General features: G+C 43.3%; 1 protein-coding gene across 1 annotated transcript; it reads right to left on the reverse strand.

Annotated features, from left to right (window-relative positions):
• Positions 1 to 344: 344 nt before the first annotated feature.
• LOC311149319 (UPF0690 protein C1orf52 homolog) lies at positions 345 to 12,539 on the reverse strand. The gene is made up of 3 exons (XM_084186465.1): positions 12,098 to 12,539; positions 3,297 to 3,510; positions 345 to 1,307 (listed from the first exon to the last, which is right to left on the reverse strand). The coding sequence occupies exons 1-3, from the start codon at positions 12,404 to 12,406 to the stop codon at positions 1,153 to 1,155; spliced, it is 678 nt and encodes a 225-aa protein (XP_084042591.1). The 5' UTR covers positions 12,407 to 12,539; the 3' UTR covers positions 345 to 1,152.
• Positions 12,540 to 19,142: the final 6,603 nt, after the last annotated feature.

The following is a 19,142-nucleotide window of genomic DNA, read 5'->3' on the forward strand; positions in this document are numbered from 1 at the left end:
AATTAGTAGCTATAAAGCGCTTCAGGGCTAAGGAAATAAAAATCCAGAACAAGAGTTAAATATTTAACAGACAGAATAACTTCACAGGTGTTTCCCGTTATGTGAAACATCCTTGACTTATCTGAAGTACACTGCCTGTACAGCATGTAGCAAAATGTTCCAAGTGCCTCCTCACAACAAAGGCCAAACTCGTTTCACAATATGGCACGTTGTGCATTACCTTGCTTCCCTGGTGTCTCACATATTTTGGTTTGTTCATTACAGTTATGCTTGATTGACCATTTAGCGCTCATATCAATGTAGACTTTTTTGGTCAAGCTAAAGAATGAAAGCTAATCAACAAGTCATTAACATTCCGTTTATTGCATCAGTTGTGTATGACAAGGGAATTTACTACAAAACTGACATTAAAATTGTCAGTGTGTGGTTAACTGTATACATATTGTATAGACACAGTAAAAGACATGGCAACATAAGTTACTACTACTGCAAATGAGCCTTTCCCTCCAGTGAAAAAGTTGTCCCAAATGTGGCCCAATGGCGCCATCAGGTGGATATTTTATGTATATGAAAACTTACCCACATGGTTTCAATTAGTCTATCAAATGCAGTCTTTCTTGATCTCGCTCCCTGCGTTCTCGCCAACAGAGACATTTAGAGACACTAATAATGCAATGTCTTTACCATACATTTCTCACTATTCAAAAATAAAAGCCATATAAAAAATAAATCTGCCCATGATCCAAACATATGAACACATTTGATATCCCCCAAAGCAGTTAAAAGATATTCATCCAAATCAAGCCTATTATATGTAGGTCAGGTGGTTGTCTATTTACAACAAAACATTGGACAATACCTACGGACACACAAACTCAGGAATAAATGTGTTTTCCACTAGTGTCTGGATCAGAGATATACCAAGGGTTTAAAAATAACAGTCCAAATGTTTCCATAACAATAACATCTATATCATGTGTACTGGGTAGACGAGTACTGGACCATTCACAAAACCAGGGGCTGGACACAGGATAAGAGAGAGGAGTGTGGGGGTGTCTGGGGCAGAGCTGTAGGACAGTCACTGAGGGTTAGTGCACCCAGACTTGGACCAAAACCCAAATCAAAGCCCAGGCTTCACACCAGATCTAGGCCTCAGTCCACGTTCTGCCTGAGAATCCTCTTCTCTTCCTCTACGAAACTCTTGTCAGAGGTGGCCTGGCCCAGATCCCTCTTCCTCTTCTCCTTCTGTTGGAAGCTCTCCACCCTCCTCTTTTTTGCTGACACTGATGCCTTGTCTCCATCTTCGTCTACAACAGAGAGAAAATAGCACGTCAGAATTCTAATTCAGAAATTAACTGAGATTGCACAGCCACCTACTGTGCTTAAATCCTGCCTAACTAGCAGTGATTCCTCCCTGCTATAAATATCAAGTTACTGTGTGTCAGAGAGGGAGATAAATACTTTTTCTGTCTGAAAGTAATTGAGAGATGTGCAGGCATAGATATAGAACCTAGGTAGATAAGCAGATATAACAGTGTGAAATGTCTCCACTCGCGTCACAGAATTGCTAACTTTTCAGTGGCACAACTGGCTAGTACGTTGTCAAGCGAGCAGTAATGTCGGTTTGTGAGGCATTGGACCCTGGTTCAAGCAGTTGTTTGGACTTGGACAGTGTACCCTATGTAGTACCAAATAAGGAGGAAGCTATACCACAGACAAAAAGGGGAAAACCAGACATCACAGTGGCTATAAATCTGAAGCATCCGTTTAGGACTTCTCACCACTAAAGTTTATTGGTTTCGTACTGTTTAGCAGGTGTTATAGCAGTGCAATGAACTAGCTAGCTCCTAACAAGGAGCGTGTATCGCAGTGCTAGCTGTGCCACTAGAGATCCTGGTTCGAATCCAGGCTCTGTCGTAGCCGGCCGTGACACCAATGGGGCGACGCACAATTGGCCCAGCGTCGTCTAGGGTAGGGGAGGGAATGGCCGGCAGGGATGTAGCTCAGTTGGTAGAGCATGGCGTTTGCAACGCCAGGGTTGTGGGTTCGATTCCCACGGGGGTATAAAAAAAATAATGTAAGTCGCTCTGGATAAGAGCGTCTGCTAAATGACGTAAATGTAATGTAAATGTCAAATAAACAATTAAAATGTAAAGAAAAAATACAACAAAAAGCACGATTTTAAGAACGGTGGGACGAATCCAAATAACCCAAATAGCACTGTAGCAGTATCAAAATGCAATATATACAGTGGGGAGAACAAGTATTTGATAACCTGCAAAATCGGCAGTGTTTCCTACTTACAAAGCAAGTAGAGGTCTGTAGCCTCCAGGCTGTGTAAGGGCTATTTTACCAAGAAGGAAAGTGATGGAGTGCTGCATCAGATGACCTGGCCTCCACAATCCCCCGACCTCAACCCAATTAAGATGGTTTGGGATGAGTCGGACGGCAGAGTGAAGGAAAAGCAGCCAACAAGTGCTCAGCATATGTGGGAAATCATTCAAGACTGTTGGAAAAGCATTCCAGGTGAAGCTGGTTGAGAGAATGCCAAGAGTGTGCAAAGCTGTCATCAAGGCAAAGGGTGGCTATTTGAAGAATCTCAAATAGAAAATATATTTTCATTTGTTTAACACTTCTTCTGTTACTACATGATTCCATATGTGTTATTTCATAGTTTTGATGTCTTCACTATTATTCTACAATGTAAAACATAAAAAAAAAAAAAAAAAAAACCTTGAATGAGTAGGTGTCCAAACTATTGACTGGTAGTGTATGTACACCGGGGGGAATTTACACAAGATAAAGAATGATATGTAGCTACAGCAGTAGATATATTAGAGTGAGCCATGTCAAGAATCCAGTATATAAATGAATGTGGTGTGTATAAACCGTACAACTAAAATACAATGTACAGTAGTAGAAATATTAGAATAAGCTATGGTCGGGGATACAGTGACCAATTGGGACGTGACCAGTGGTTCAATGTCTCTACAACATGGGCTGTGAGTGTGTGTTTTGTGTGAGTGAGTGTGCATCACCTGGTATGCTGAGTGAGTGTGTTTCAGTAGGCGTTCCCTAACAGAAATCTGCAAATACATAATAAAAAGCGCCAATTGGATCTCGCTAGGTCGTGGTTGGCTCTACCCACCTCCTTGCTTGTTTCTGCCCATTATGCTTCATTTGCTCCCATTGGAAAGAACGCCAATGATAAATCTTGGGTTAGTTATCAGTATCTTTGGCTATACTAAGCAGGGAGACTGTGGTCAGTCATACAGGCAATATTGTTTTCCCCCTACCTGAATCTGATGGCTGTTCCTCTGTGGGCAGGAAGACAGCGTTGCCCGTGTGAGGCTGTGGAGCGTCTTCTCCGTTATCCTCGTAGATGTTGGACCACTTTATGGCCATGTCCATACCCGGGGGAGCTCCCTTCTTGGGCTTCTCTGTTTCTGTGGCGTAAGTCTGAGGAGGGGGCACCGCATTCGTCTTCCACACCTTGAACTCCTTGGCAGGCTGCAGGCAAAGATACTTATAACCAACTCCCCTTTTCATAAAAAAAACGAAAGGTTTCTCCTATTCATCTGTGCCGCAAGGGTACGGTTTACAATGCATGGGGTTATAATACAACACATTTTACTACCTATCTGGTGTATGTGGCAACAACAAAAAAACACTGGCCAGTTTATTAGGTCACAAAAATGGTTTGCGCCTACAGACAGTGAGTCATGTGGCTGTGGCTTGCTATATAAAGCAGGTAGACATGCATTGAGGCATTCAGTTACTGTTCGATTGAATGTTATAATGGGCAAAGCGAGTGACCTAAGCGGCTGAGCGTGGTATGATGGGTGCCAGGCGTGCCGGTTCTAGGGCTGTGGCGGTCACGAAATTTCGTCAGCCGGTGATTGTCAAGCAAATAACTGCCAGTCTCACGGTAATTGACCGTTAATTAACATAAACACATTTAGCATCTCCTGGGTTCCACACATAGCCTACAAGCCACTAATGCAGACCTTTGGAAAAACTACATATTAAAAAGTCTAATAAATCCATGTAATATAGCGTACACCTTCACAATAAATCCATTATTTACTTTAGACAGGTCTAAAGAAACATGATATGAAGAAAATGTAGTCCATTTCAGAAGAACAGAATAGCATACTCTGAGTTGTCCTTATGTTAGGTCCTAATCTGGCTATGCCACATGGCTGTGGGCTACGCTAGTTCATTTAGCAGACAAGATTTGCTTATAATACCTGTGGCATTATTTTATAGTATGAAGAATGCAATTGAACAAAGTTGAATAAAATAGAAAGGATATTTTCTCCAAATGATTTGAGGGAGTGCGCACATGCGGCTATTCTGTGTTGAGTTGTTAACAAAGAAATAGGTACTCTTTATATGCTAAACTTAGAGTCATTAATGTAACTTTAGTTGTTCTACAAAGGTAGTGCTACATGTTTTGATTTTTTTATACATTGTAATATAAGGCTGCATGATGCGAGTCGCTTGAAAGGCATGAGATCTGCTTTGTTTTTGCGCAGGCTGTACACACTTAATCAGTCTCTCATTCACAATTTGACAAGCACTTGATATTGCCTCGAATTTCCCAGCGGTATCCCTTTTGGGTGGCCGTAATGCACCCTAAAAAAATCCATGCCGTTGTGCCCTTGGGCTAAATATTATAATTATAATTCCCTTCTCCCTGAGTGCTGCGTGCTCCGAAGCACCACTCACTCACATGGCTCTCCATCACGTGATCGGGTCTTTCTCACAGACTACAAGTGAAGACAGACATCGGAGACGCAACTGCGCACGTCCTTATCCAATTCTGAGGTGCATATTGAAGACCTGTCCACATTTACTTTTCGTTAGCCAACAAGCTGAGTAGGCCTAACGAACAGCACAAGCACTAGCCTATGTCAATCTACTATCCCCCATAGTACAAAAGCAGACCTATTCTATTCTGTGAGAAATAATTATTCCAAACATAGTCTGGGACAGTTGTGGGATGCGATAGCTCCCAAATTAATACAACCACTAGTATCAAAAAACCTGACAATGCGGCTGACGCAACAGATCAGAACGTTTAGCTTAACATGTTGATAAACTATTAGGCTATTTCTTCACATTATAAGCGCAGCAACGTGCACACCGCAATAGGCTATAAGCGCGAATGTTCCATTAGCGGGAAAACAACATTATCAAAAGTGACTGCAAATGTGATTTACGCATATAATGCTTTTATTATAAAAAGGTGCATTTCTACACGCTGCTTATGAATGCCAGTTAGGTTCTACGCCCTTTGTAAAGCAGATGTGCTTAATTTTAAGAAGTTATTTGGCCACTTTAGTTGTGATACAAACCTTACCCCCCCAAAAATTGTCCCTTTCCTAAATTAGCCATGTGGTTTTTACTTAATTCTCCGTTCTGGCCAATGATTATAACAGCGATTCTGATCCAACCATACATTCATACATTTTGCCCCTGGACTGAAAGGATGGAAGTTCAATATGTAGAAGGCTAATGTTAACTAGCTAATGCTGCCCATGAAAGGAAATTAGGCTAGCGAGCAAGCATTTTAGCCAGGTAGTTTAGGACAACAAAAAATAAAAGCGTGTACTGCATGACAGAGTCAGACCGTTTCGTCAACATGAAAGAGAGGAGGGTGGCATTGGTGTTTCTCTACCAGTAAGGTGAGTCAACATGTTTTTTCTACTTGCAAGAACGCACGCACACAAACACAAATCAGAACAATGGACAGCCACCTCATATTTAGCTTACGTTGATTGGACTAAATAGTTTTTGGTATCTTTTAGTTGTCACTGTATTAGACTAATAAGCATAGGTGATTTGATGATGTTGAAATGTTAAAGTTGAAATGGTGATGGAATAGTGGAGGCAGCTCCTGTTTTCTTTGTGACTTGCAGTAACTCTGTGGTTCTAAATCAATAGTTATTTAGTGGTCCGAAAATGTCTGGAAAAACTTGCTTGACCATGCTGTAGGTTATGTAAGTGTTTGTTCCATGCAATATGCTTCGTGGACTTCACCGGACAGAGGTTGCTGTCCGGTTTTGTGATGAAACAAAAGGTGTGGTTGAATTTATTCTGCCACTGTCTTCTTATTGTCTCAGCCTTAGGCTTATATATCACGGTCGCAAGGCAAATGAACTAACAGGTTATAGAGCAAACAACACAATTATCACAACATAGGTTGTAATATGGCTTCCACACGGCCCTTTCCCACTTAGACAAAAGGAACACCTACGTGAGAATGCTGTTAATTGACTACAGCTCAGCGTTCAACACCATAGTGCCCTCCAAGCTCATCACTAAGCTTAGGACCCTGGGACAGAACACCTCCCTCTGCAACTGGATCCTGGACTTACTGATGGGCCGCCCCCAGGTGGTGAGGGTAGGCAACAACACATCCGCCACGCTGACCCTTAACACGGGGGCACCTCGGGTGCGCGCTTAGTCCCCACCTGTACTACCTGTTCACCCACGACTGCGTGTCCACGCTTGACTCCAACACCATCATTAAGTTTGCAGACGAAACGACGGTGGTAGGCCTGATCACCGTCGCCGTGATAGCCTATAGGGAGGAGGTCATAGACCTGGCAGTGTGAACTACAGGAAACTGAGGGCCGAGCTCGCCCCCATTCACATTGATGGGGCTGTAGTGGAGCGGGTCGAGAGATTCAAGTTCCTCTGTGTCCACATCACTAAGGGATCTATCAAGGTCAAAACACACCAACACAGTCATGAAGAGGGCACGACAACACCTTTCCCCCCCTCAGGAAGCTGAAAAGATTTGGCATTGGCCCACAGATCCTCAAAAGGTTCTACAGCTGCACCAATGAGAGCATCTTGACTGGCTGCATCACCGCTTGGTATGGCAACTGCTTGGCATCCGACCGCAAGGCGGTACAGAGGGTAGTGCATACGGCCCTGTATATCACTGGGGCCGAACTCTCTGCCATCCAGGACTATACCAGGCAGAGGAAGGCCCTAACAATTGTCAAAGACTCCAGACACCCAAGTCATAGACAGTTCTCTCTGCTACCGCACGGCGATCGATACTGATGCGAAGCCTGGAACCAACAGGACCCTGAACAGCTTCTACCCCTGAGCCATAAGACTGCTAAATAGTTAGTTAAATAGTTAACCAAATAGCTACCCGGACAATCTGTTTTGACCCTTTTTGCACTAACTTTGACTCATCACATACATGGTTGCTACTGTTTACCATCGGTCACTTTATTCCTAGTTATATGTACATATCTACTTCAATTACCTCATACCCCTGCACATCGACTCGGTCCTGGTGCTCCTTGTATATACTAATGTATCTATTATTACGTGTTTTACTTATCTATGATTTTTCTCTCTCTGCATTGTTGAGAAGGGCCCGTAAGTAAGCATGTCACTGCTAGTCCACACCCGTTGTTTACGAAGGATGTGACGAATACAATTTGATTTTTGGGGGGGAAATAGACGTTGGATTACTTAATGGAGCAAAAAAAATATTTTAATAACGGAGCATTTTCTCAATTCAAACGAACCACCTGCAACTGGACACAGACATTTGAGAAGATGCATGTTTGGCCGAATCGAGAACGAAGACAGTATCGCCAGGTTCAGGTTGGTTGAAAATTCTCTGCTACGCCAAACAGTACCTATCCTGTAAAGGCTAATGGAGGAGCATCACATTAGCCGTTACAAACTGCTAGCCAATATAACATGTTAGCTGGCAGTCAACTAAAACTAGAAAATCCCTGGAATAGAGCTCGCCAGTTGACGAGCTGTGGAAAGTTGGCGGAAATGGATGATGAATTCGAATCAAGCAGCGCGTCAAGCAAAGTTGGTGAAGACGAATGTTCTGAAAGGAAAACAGTAGTATCGAAAACTGGAACAAAAAGGAAATTGTCTAAAATTGGAGAGGAGGATACTTGTATGAATGATAATACATTGTTTCTTGTTGGGTGCGTTTGTTGAGTAAGGATGCATATGTGGGAAAAGTAGAGTCCGTCAGAGTGACCAGGAGTGGTCTTATTTGGATTAATTGTATTTCTGAAGAACAGAGGAAGATTGCAGTGAGCCTCAAAATAATCCAGACAATATAAGTTTTGCGTTTGAACTTTGGAGTAGAGCACCAGTCAAAGGAGTCATCTCAGGGGTGACGACGGATGTTCAGGTTGAATCCCTGAAGACAATTCCTGGTGTGGTTGGTGCCCGGCGTCTGACCCGCTGGGTGAATGGAGAAAAATAAGAAAGTCTGCCGGTCCTGTTGTTTTTTGATAAAGAGCAAATACCTACGCAGGTGAAGCTTAGTTATGTAAGATACGATGTAAGAGCTTTCGTCTCCAAACCATTGCAGTGTAAGAATTGTAAAGGATTTGGACCATGTTTCAAGTGTGTGCAGACGGACAGAGTATATTGAAGAACGGTGTATAGAAAGACGACGGTGTTGCAATTGTGGTGGGGATCATGATCCCAAGTTCCTGGAGTGCCCTGTAAGGGTGAAGGAGATTGAGGTGGCAAAAGTTACGAGCGGTCAATCGAATCTCCTATGCGGAGGCGATTAAAATAATTGAGTAAAGTGATGCTAGTGAAAATATGGTAGTGGATGCACCACAGCCTGTAGTAAATGTTTGCTGCTAGTCAAAAGATACCCTGTGTGTTAAAAAGGTGGATTTTGTGGCGTTCATTGCCACAGTTATAAATTGTACGGCTCAAGTCTCAAAGAAATCTAAGAAACTGGACATTATTGTGGCTGCGGCAGAAAAGTTTTTGGGACTTAATGATTTTACATCTGAAGACTTGCAAGGGGTACTGGCGCCGGAAGACCTGACCTCCCAGGTTGCCCTGGAGCCTGTGTAGGGATCAGATTTTTATTGATTTATTATTAAACAGAAAATGTTTGATTTAGTTTGTTTATTTACTGTTGGTTTTACAGCCCTCTAAACAATTGTACTATTATGTGTTTTTTTTCGCGTTATTTGTAATTTATTCTGCACATAATGTTTCTGCCACCGTCTCTTATGACCAAAAAGAGCTTCTGGATATCAGGACAGCGATTACTCACCTCGTATTGGACGAAGATTTTTTCTTCAACGAGTCGGACGCGAAGGAAATTCTACAGATACCCGCCAAGGCCCAAATCCCCGTTATTCGCATGAGAAAGAGAGACAGAGATATCGTGGACGTAGGTCAGGGTGCCTTGTAAGGATCCGACGGCGAGTAAACTGCCTCTTCCGTCAAACCTATTAGCCAATGTTCAATCATTTGAAAATAAATTGGATGACCTAAGATTATCCTACCAACGGGACATTAAAAACTGTAATATCTTATGTTTCACCAAGTCGTGGCTGAACGACGACATGGATAACATACAGCTGGCGGGATATACGCTACATCGGCAGGATAGAACGACTGACTCTGGTAAGACAAAGGGTGGTGGTCTGTGTATATTTGTAAATAACATCTGGTGCATAGAATCTAATACTAAGGAAGTCTCTAGGTTTTGCTCGCCTGAGGTAGAGTATCTCATGATAAGCTGTAGACTACACTATTTACCAAGAGAGTATTCATCTATATTTCTCGTAGCCGTCTATTTACCACCAGAAACCAATGCTGGCATTAAGATTGCACTCAATGAGCTGTATAAGGCCATAAGTAAACAGGAAAATGCTCATCCAGAGGCAGCGCTCCTAGTGGCCGGGGGACTTTAATGCAGGGAAACTTAAATCCGTTCTACCTAATTTCTACCAGCATGTTAAATATGCAACCGGATAAAAAATAATAAAACAACAAATAATTAAAGAAAAAAACAAAACACTCGACCACCTTTACACTACATTTAACATTTACATTTTAGTTATTTAGCAGACACTCTTACCCAGAGCGATTTACAGGAGCAATTAGGGTTAAGTGCCTTGCTCAAAGGCACATCGACAGATTTTTCACCTAGTCGGCTCAGGGATTAGAACCAATTGTTCTTCCGATAGCATTGAGTACAACACCACATCAGTCACTGGTTTCATCAATAAGTGCATCGATGACGTCGTCCCCACAGTGACCGCACGTACATACCCCAACCAGAAGCCATGGATTACAGGCAACATCCGCACTGAGCTAAAGGGTAGTGCTGCTACTTTCAAGGAGCGAGACTCTAACCCGGACGCTTATAAGAAATCCCGCTATGCCTTCCGAGTCAATACAGGACTAAGATTGAATCGTACTACACCGGCTCTGACGCTTGTAGGATGTGGCAGGGCTTGAAAACTATTACAGACTACAAAGGGAAGCACAGCCGCGAGCTGCCCAGTGACACAAGCCTACCAGACGAGCTAAATCACTTCTATGCTCGCAAGCAAGCAACACTGAAGCATGCATGAGAGCATCAGCTGTTCCGGATGACTGTGTGATCATGCTCTCCGTAGCCGATGTGAGTAAGACTTTTAAGCAGGTCAACATTCATAAGGCCGCAGGGCCAGACAGATTACCAGGATGTGTACTCCGAGCATGTGCTGACCAACTGGCAAGTGTCTTCACTGACATTTTCAACATGTCCCTGACGACTGAGTCTGTAATACCAACATGTTTCAAGCAGACCACCATAGTCCCTGTGCCCAAGAAAACTAAGAACCTGCCTAAATGACTACCGACCCATAGCACTCACGTCTGTAGCCTAGAAGTGCTTTGAAAGGCTGGTCATGGCTCACATCAACACCATTATCCCAGAAACCCTAGACCCACCGAATTTGAATACCGCCCCAACAGATCCACAGATGATGCAATCTCTATTGCACTCCACACTGCCCTTTCCCACCTGGACAAGAGGAACACCTACATGAGAATGCTATTCATTGACTACAGCTCAGCGTTCAACACCATAGTGCCCTCAAAGCTCATCACTAAGCTAAGGACCCTGGGACTAAACACCTCCCTCTGCAACAGGATCCTGGACTTCCTGACGGGCCGCCCCCAGGTGGTAAGGGTAGGTAACAACACATCTGCCACGCTGTTCCTCAACACTGGGGCCCCTCAGGGGTGCGTGCTCAGTCCCCTCCTGTACTCCCTGTTTACCCATGACTGCATGGACAGGCACGACTCCAACCCCATGTGGTACCAGGATAACAACCTCTCCCTCAACGTGATCAAGACAAAGGAGATTATTGTGGACTACAGGAAAAAAAAGAGGACTGAGCACGCCCCCATTCTCATCGACAGGGCTGTAGTGGAACAGGTTGAGAGCTTCAAGTTCCTTGGTGTCCACATCACCAACAAAATATCATGGTCCAAACACACCAAGACAGTCGTGAAGAGGGCATGACAAAGCCTATTCCCCCTCAGGAGACTGAAAAGATTTGGCATGTGTCCTCAGATCCTCAAAAAGTTCTACAGCTGCACCATCAAGAACATCCTGACTGGTTGCATCACCGCCTGGTATGGCAACTGCTCACCAGCTTGTAGTCCTTAAACTCCGGAATTAAATTAACTCTGGTTCGTTCAGCCATCCCTACAGAATAAATTAATGGGGAAAGAATACAGTTTGGGAATAAACGCCGAAGGTCTGAGGTTAACACAGGCTTAGGAGGTCGTATACGTTTTAATAGCAGTCAGTTAACATGACCTTTATGAATTAAGAAACTTTTGTGATTTGTTTTTTATTATAACATAAATTCTTCAAAATTCACAAAAAGTGACGTTAGCTGATGAAGGTTATCTCAGAACAAAACGTATAAGATTTCCTAAGCCTGTGATTACCACAGACATTAATTTCGCCGTTTATCCAAAACGCCATTCATTTCCTCATAGCAGCCTGTGTCCAATTGCTGAGTTAGGGTCTACAAAAAGACGCCATTACTATTTATCTCTAATCCTGTATCAACACTGTAGCTTGCTTGTAAAACTAGCTAGCTGGTAGAATACAGTACAGTGGTGTTTCACTGACTAATGTAACACTACACTAGCAGCTATGTTTTTGTGTCACTGTGGGAATTAATTTAGTTAGCTAGTTAACGTTACATTGCAAGCCAACTACACAAGTTACTAGGTCAACAACTAACTAGCTACGTCAACAGTATTTGTACAGTACCTCTTCAGGAGCTTTCACGGCGCGACTCTCCCAATCTATCTGTTTATTCAATGGGTTGTACAGGAAGGATGGCTTGGAAACCGACTTGAAGAGCTCATCAGGTTTGGGTAGAGGAGCTCCACTAACCGCCCGCTTGGTCCCGTGTTGGGGAGATTTGCTGCCGCTTCCAGTAGCATCGCCCCCACCCTTTCCTTTCGATTTCTTCTGGCCCTGTTCATCAGAATCGCTGCTGTTACTATCGCTACTGTCACTCAGATCATCGTAACTCATGAAGTAATGGAAAGAGTCTGGTTTCTTCTTATCAACCATACTGATGAAAATATTACATTTGCTAGTAATACGATGAGTTTAACTTTAGAGATAGGAATATAATGCCCCTAGCTAATTGGCAATCAACCTTGATGATTTTGCTGGTTACTCCATTTTGAATCACCACTGCCGTAAAATACGTAATACCCTAAAAAGTTGTCGTAAAACTATCTTCTTAAAGGAGCAGTAGTCCCTTTTTTCAAGACACTCAACATAACTTTCTAAACAGGTACTTCATCAAGCTCAGTGCACAACCACATTGTATATTTACCATAAACAAAATGTATTTTCAGTTCTTAACCCAGGGCTGTAATATACAGCGTGTGTGAGTGTCTCCTAAGCTATAGATTATTTGTATAGTATGGTATACAGTATATGCTGATGAAAAATATAAACATAACATGTAGGTTGTGGTCCCATGTTTCATGAGCTGAAATAAAAGATCAAATAAATTTTATCCATACGCACAAAAAGCTTATTTAGCTCAAATGTTGTGCACACATTTCTTTACATCCCTGTTAGTGAGCATTTCTCCTTTGCCAAGATAATCCATCCACCTGTGACAGGTGTGGCATATCAAGAAGCTGATTAAACAGCATGATCATTACACAGGTGCACTTTGTGTTGGGGACAATAAAAGGCTGCTCTAAAATGTGCAGTTTTGTCACACACCACAATGCCACAGATGTCTCAAGTTTTGAGGGAGTGTGCAATTGGCAAGGTGACTGCAGGAATGTCCACCAGAGCTGTTGCCAGAGAATTTAGTGTTTAATTCTCTACCAATGTCGTTTTAGAGAATTTGGCAGTATGTCCAACCAGCCTCACAACCGCAGACCACATGTAACAACGCCAGCCCAGGACCTCCACATCCGGCTTCTTCACCTGCAGGATCGTCTGAGACCAGCCTCCCGGACAGTTGTGGGTTTGCACAACCAAAGAATTTCTGCACAAACTGTAAGAAACCGTCTCAGGGAAGCTCATCTGTGTGCCCGTCGTCCTCACCAGGGTCTTGACCTGACTGCAGTTTGGTGTCGTAACCGACTTCAGTGGGCAAATGCTCACCTTCGATGGCCACTGGCATGCTGGAGAAGTGTGCTCTTCACGTATGAATCCCGGTTTCAACTGTACTAAGCAGATGGCAGACAGCGTGTTTGACGTTGTGTGGGCAAGCGGTTTACTGATGTCAACGCTGTGAATAGAATGCCCCACGGTGGCGTGGGGTTATCGTATGGGCAGGCATAAGGTACGGACAACAAACACAATTGCATTTAATCGATGGCAATTTGAATGCTAGAGATACCGTAACGAGATCCTGACACCCATTGTCGTGCCATTCATCCGCCGCCATCACCTCATGTTTCAGCATGATAATGCACAGCCCATGTCGCAAGGATCTCTACGCAATTCCTGGAAGCTGAAAATGTCCCAGACGTGTACAACAGCGTGTTCCAGTTTCTGCCAATATCCAGCAACTTCGCACAGCCATTGAAGAGGAGTGGGACCACATTCCACAGGCCACAATCAACAGCCTGATCAACATGCATAGGAAATGTGTTGCGCTGCATGAGGCAAAGGTGGTCACACCTGACTGGTTTTCTGATCCACGCCCCTACTTTTTTTTTAAGGTACTGTGACCAAAAATGTCTGTATTCCCAGTCATGTGAAATCCATAGATTAGGGCCTAATGAATTTATTTACATTGTTTGATTTCTTTATGTCAACTGCCTTTTATTTATTTGTTCAGTGTATATATTTTTGCAAAACACTTTGGGGGGCCAAAAATAATCACTTGCGGGCCGGTTTTGGTCTGCGGGCCGCCTGTTGCCGACCCCTGACATAGAGGACTCCACATCTCATGAAAATAGTTATTTTATACATACAGTATACTGTCAACATTACAATGTATTGAATAAGTACATTTTATACTTGTCTCTTATCTCAGGTAGGCTCGTCATAGTAAATTAAGTATAAGGTTCAGGGTGATTTACTATTTGGACAACACCCTCCGAATATCTTGTCATGTAACATTGGTGCTATTTGATCAGTTACGATCAGAGCCTCTTTTCACTCACTAGCAGCTTGTGGATAGTAACATTAGGGACTTTAGTGCACTTTCTGGCAAGCTCAAAAAAAGTGTGTGAATGAGTGCAGAAAAATACATGGCTTATGTAACCTTCAGATTGCACAATAATATGATTGATCCGTCCGTTGTCATGACAATATGGTATACTCCGAGTCGATATTCACGTCATAAGAAGGATTTCCCTTTCGACCACGGCCACAAATTGGCGTTTTTTTCTTCTTCTTCCCATCACAAAAGATACAGAAATAACAAAACATACTGAAAAGATGCTGTGTTGTTTAATGTACTTGTAACCAGGTCGAAAATCCCGACCTACGGTTCACAATGCTCCCATGTAGGGAAATAGAGCCTGAGAGAAGAGCCATGTGCGGCTTCAGGCTCTTCGGCGTGGGAGAGTGGGAAATGTGGGGACCCGGTGTCCAAGAAGGCTGGCTACACGTAGTTATGTGTGTGGAAAACATTTTATCACACATAAGACTTTAACTTGTTTAGTATAGTCTGTTTGTAACTCCACTCACTACTGTATAGTTTGTTTATGTTGTTGGTCTTGTCTAGCTGAATGTTCCGGTCTGCTTGTTTCAGTCAATTACAAAAAAAATACATTTAAGAAAAGTACAAAATATTACTTTTCAACACTGCCTGCTCCCGAGCATTCTCACTACTAAGCAAAACGTAATATTGTAGGGCTTCCATCATGCCCCTTTTCATGATGGTCTAGGAAAATAAACATATTTAAATTAATTTCTGTATTGTGAAAATGTTCAGACCTCATGCACTTGCAGAACACATCGTTGTCATAATCCCAAATATGTTAAAAAATAAAAATTAAAAATATGTATGCACTCACTAACTGTAAGTCGCTCTGGATAACAGCGTCTGCTAAATGACTAAAATGTAAATAATTTGTTCTCATGTTCCTCTTCCAAGGCTATCCAGTTGTAAAAAGATTTCAAATATATGACCACAAGGGAGCGATATAACGCTTCTTCTTGAATGTGTGACTGAGGCAAGAGACTGCTAGGACAGCTCAATCACTGTCTGCTATATCAGCCTCCATGTCATGCACATACATATGTAAGAAGTCAACAGTTCAATTTGATGTTAGAATTAAGTTTATTGTACAATGTGGATGAAAAGCTAAAATCAAGATACTATGTTAATGTCTGAGCTAGGCTACCATTCTAACTAAACATCTAAAACAGAAATGGGCAACTCCTTGGGGGCTGGAGTATTGTCAAACTTTTCCCCCATCCCTAGCAAACACAGTTGATGAAACTAATTGCATTCTAAACTGAAGATCATGATTAGTTGATTATTGGAGTCAGGTGTGTTAGCTGGGGCTGGGGATAAAGTGTGACACCAACCAGGCCCCTGAGGAATGTAGTTGTCCATCCCTGATCTAAAATACCCAAAACCAAGAAACCTGAGTCAAAACATGGACAATTCTCAACACTTCTATGGGATACACAAGGTCACTCAAAAGGTACATCTGAAAATGTTATTGTAGTTTATGACGAATTCAATCTAGGCTCTTGGTGTAAAATGTTGTCATGTGGAACAACACATTATTTTGAAGGGGGGGCAGTACCTTAATCAGCAATGAAAATTGTCATCACTGATTAATTAAGATTGAGGTAAAATTCCTTGAATAGATTTTGTCTTTTGGCGATTTGTAAAAAAATTCAAATTATCACAAGCAAATGCCTTGGTGGGATGACGTGATTATTATAACTTTCAGCAGTAGAATACAACTGCAGCCCAGTTGTATTCTACTGCCTGCTCTGCTCTGGTCAAAAGTAGCGCACTATGTAGGGAATAGGGTACCATTTGGGACACAAGTCTAGACAGCCACTGACTGAGTGAACTCTGCTCTGCGCTGGATCCACATGATATCATAGGAAAACGTAATCCTGGAAACGTAAACGTAATCCTGGAAAAGATCAGTGTCAGAGTGTTGACGTGTATGTCAATACATTGCGTTCAATTTGAAAAGATGAGTGTCATGCTTACGTCAATAAATTCCAGTCAATGGGAAAAGATTAGGTTTAGACAGACAGACATGTCTCTCTCTATTACCCCCTCTCCCCATCTCTCTATCCCCCATCTTCTCTCTCCCTCCTTCCTCTCTCACCTCCTTCCTCTCTCACCTCCTTCCTTCCTCTCTCTCTCTCTCTCTCTGTGCCACAGACAGAATATTGACAAATAAATGTGTCAAGGACATTAATGCATTAGTCAATACATTGCATTCAAGGCAAAAAAGTTGGTGATACAGCTGCAATGGCTAAATTGGTGAAGAACTCAGACAGTTTCAAGTCAGAATACATTCTAACAAGGCTCTTAGCTTATAGAACTGCAAGACCATTGTATCCAATAGAGGACAAAAATGCTTTTGGGTAAATTGACTTCAAATTTCATATGGCGGTCCCCCGTCACAAATATCATATTTGAAATATGTAACATTTGGGAAGATGCAATCTTTGTAACCCTTGAGACAGCCCCTAAGTCACGGCCTGTACATTCAGTGGGGACACTCTTTAACAATGCTCTGAGTTTCACGTCTTTACGTTAAGAATTGACCGTTCTACAGAGGATGGAAGAGTGTTTTTTTTGTAACTGCAGGGAGAGAATGAAGCACCATATTGATGATGAATTAAGCCATTTCCTGTTGCCACGGTAAGCTGAACCTCAACACAGGGCATCCCTGTAAGGTCACGATGGGTTGTGTGGAAGGATGGGTAGCTTCAAGTGAAGCCTAACTTTCTGCAATGTAGTGGGGGTGGGCCGAGTTAATTAATTGCGACGTATATGACAATGACAACAGGCTATCACAGACTACAAAGGCAAATCCAGCTGTGTGGTGCCCACTGAAGCCTCCCTCCCAGATGAGCTTAACACATTCTATGCTCGCTTCGAGGCAGAAAATACCGAGCCATCCAGAAAGGCTCTCACTGTTCTGGACAACCAGGTGCTTTCGCTTTTCGAGTCTGACGTGAGGAAAACTCAAGAGTGAATACTCACAAAGCCGCTGGTCCAGATTGTATCCCAGGCTACGTCCTCAGTGTGTGCTGACCAACTGGCGGGTGCCTTCTCTGACATCTTCAACCTGTCACAGGCTGTAGTCCCCACTTGGTTCAAGGAGACCAGCGTCGTCCCACTGCCCAAGAAAACCAAGGTGACATGCCCAAATGACTATCGCCCCGCCGCAATCACCCCTGTCATCATGAAGTGCTTCGAGAGGCTGGTCATGGCACACATCAAGGCCAGCATCCCAGGCACACTGGACCAACTACAATTCTCCTACCATTCCAACAGATACACAGAAAATGTAATTTCCATCGCTATTCACACAGCCCTAACACATCTGGACAAGAGGAACACCTATGTGAGAATGCTGTTCATTGACTACAGTTCAGCATTCAACACCATTGTTCCTTCCAAGCTCGACACCTGGGTCTGGACACTACTCTCTGCAACTGGATCCTGGACATCCTGACTGGCAGACCACAGGCTGTGAGGATTTGAAAAAAACACCTCCTCCACACTGACTCTTAACACAGGGCCCCCCCTGGGGTGTGTCCTCAGCCCTCTGCTGTACTCCTTGTTCACCCACGACTGCGTGGTTTGCCCGACACCAACTCCATCATTCAAGTTTGCTGATGACACCATGGTTGTAGGCCTGATGACCAACAACAATGAGTCAGCCTATAGGGAGGAGGTAAGTGAACAGGGATTGTGGTGCCAAGACCACAACCTCATCCTCAACGTCAGCCAAACAGTTGATTGTTGAATTCAGGAAGCAGAGGAGGGAACACAACCCCGATCCACATCAAGAGGACTGCAGTAAAGAGTCGGGAGTCAAATCAAATCTTATTGGTCACATGCGCCGAATACAACAGGTGCAGACATTACAGTGAAATGCTTACTTACAGCCCTTAACCAACAGTGCATTTATTTTAAACAAAAAAAGTAAGAATAAAACAACAACAAAAAAAGTGTTGAGAAAAAAAGAGCAGAAGTAAAATAAAGTGACAGTAGGGAGGCTATATATACAGGGGGGTACCGTTACAGAGTCAATGTGCGGGGGCACCGGCTAGTTGAGGTAGTTGAGGTAATATGTACATGTGGGTAGAGTTAAAGTGACTATGCATAAATACTTAACAGAGTAGCAGCAGCGTAAAAAGGATGGGGTGGGGGGGCAGTGCAAATAGTCCGGGTAGCCATGATTAGCTGTTCAGGAGTCTTATGGCTTGGGGGTAGAAGCTGTTGAGAAGTCTTTTGGACCTAGACTTGGCACTCCGGTACCGCTTGCCGTGCGGTAGCAGAGAGAACAGTCTAGGGTGGCTGGAGTCTTTGACAATTTTGAGGGCCTTCCTCTGACACCGCCTGGTATAGAGGTCCTCACCAAGGAAAGTAGAGCATCCACATCACCGAGGGCTTGACATGGATCAACAACACCACCACTCTTGTCAAGAAGGTGCAATAGCACCACTACTTCCTAAGGCGGCTGAAGAAATTTGGCTTGCCATGTTGGGTCCTCTCTAAATACTACCGCTGCACCATCGAGAGCGTCCTGACCAGTTGCATCACATCCTGGTATGGGAATTGCTCCATCCACAACCACAAGACCCTCCAGAAGGTGGTGAAGACGGCCCA

The sequence above is a fragment of the Coregonus lavaretus genome (assembly GCF_964263955.1).
Source record: "Coregonus lavaretus genome assembly, chromosome: 21".
NCBI classification, from domain to species: Eukaryota; Metazoa; Chordata; class Actinopteri; order Salmoniformes; family Salmonidae; genus Coregonus; species Coregonus lavaretus.

Coding starts and splice junctions, on each gene's coding strand:
- LOC311149319 (XM_084186465.1), bottom strand. CDS start 12,406: ATGGTTGATAAGAAGAAACCAGACTCTTTCCATTACTTCATGAGTTAC. Junction 3,511..12,097: donor CCGTGAAAGCTCCTGAAGAG/GTACTGTACAAA, acceptor CTTTGCCTGCAG/CCTGCCAAGGAGTTCAAGGT. Junction 1,308..3,296: donor GGAACAGCCATCAGATTCAG/GTAGGGGGAAAA, acceptor TCTCTGTTGTAG/ACGAAGATGGAGACAAGGCA.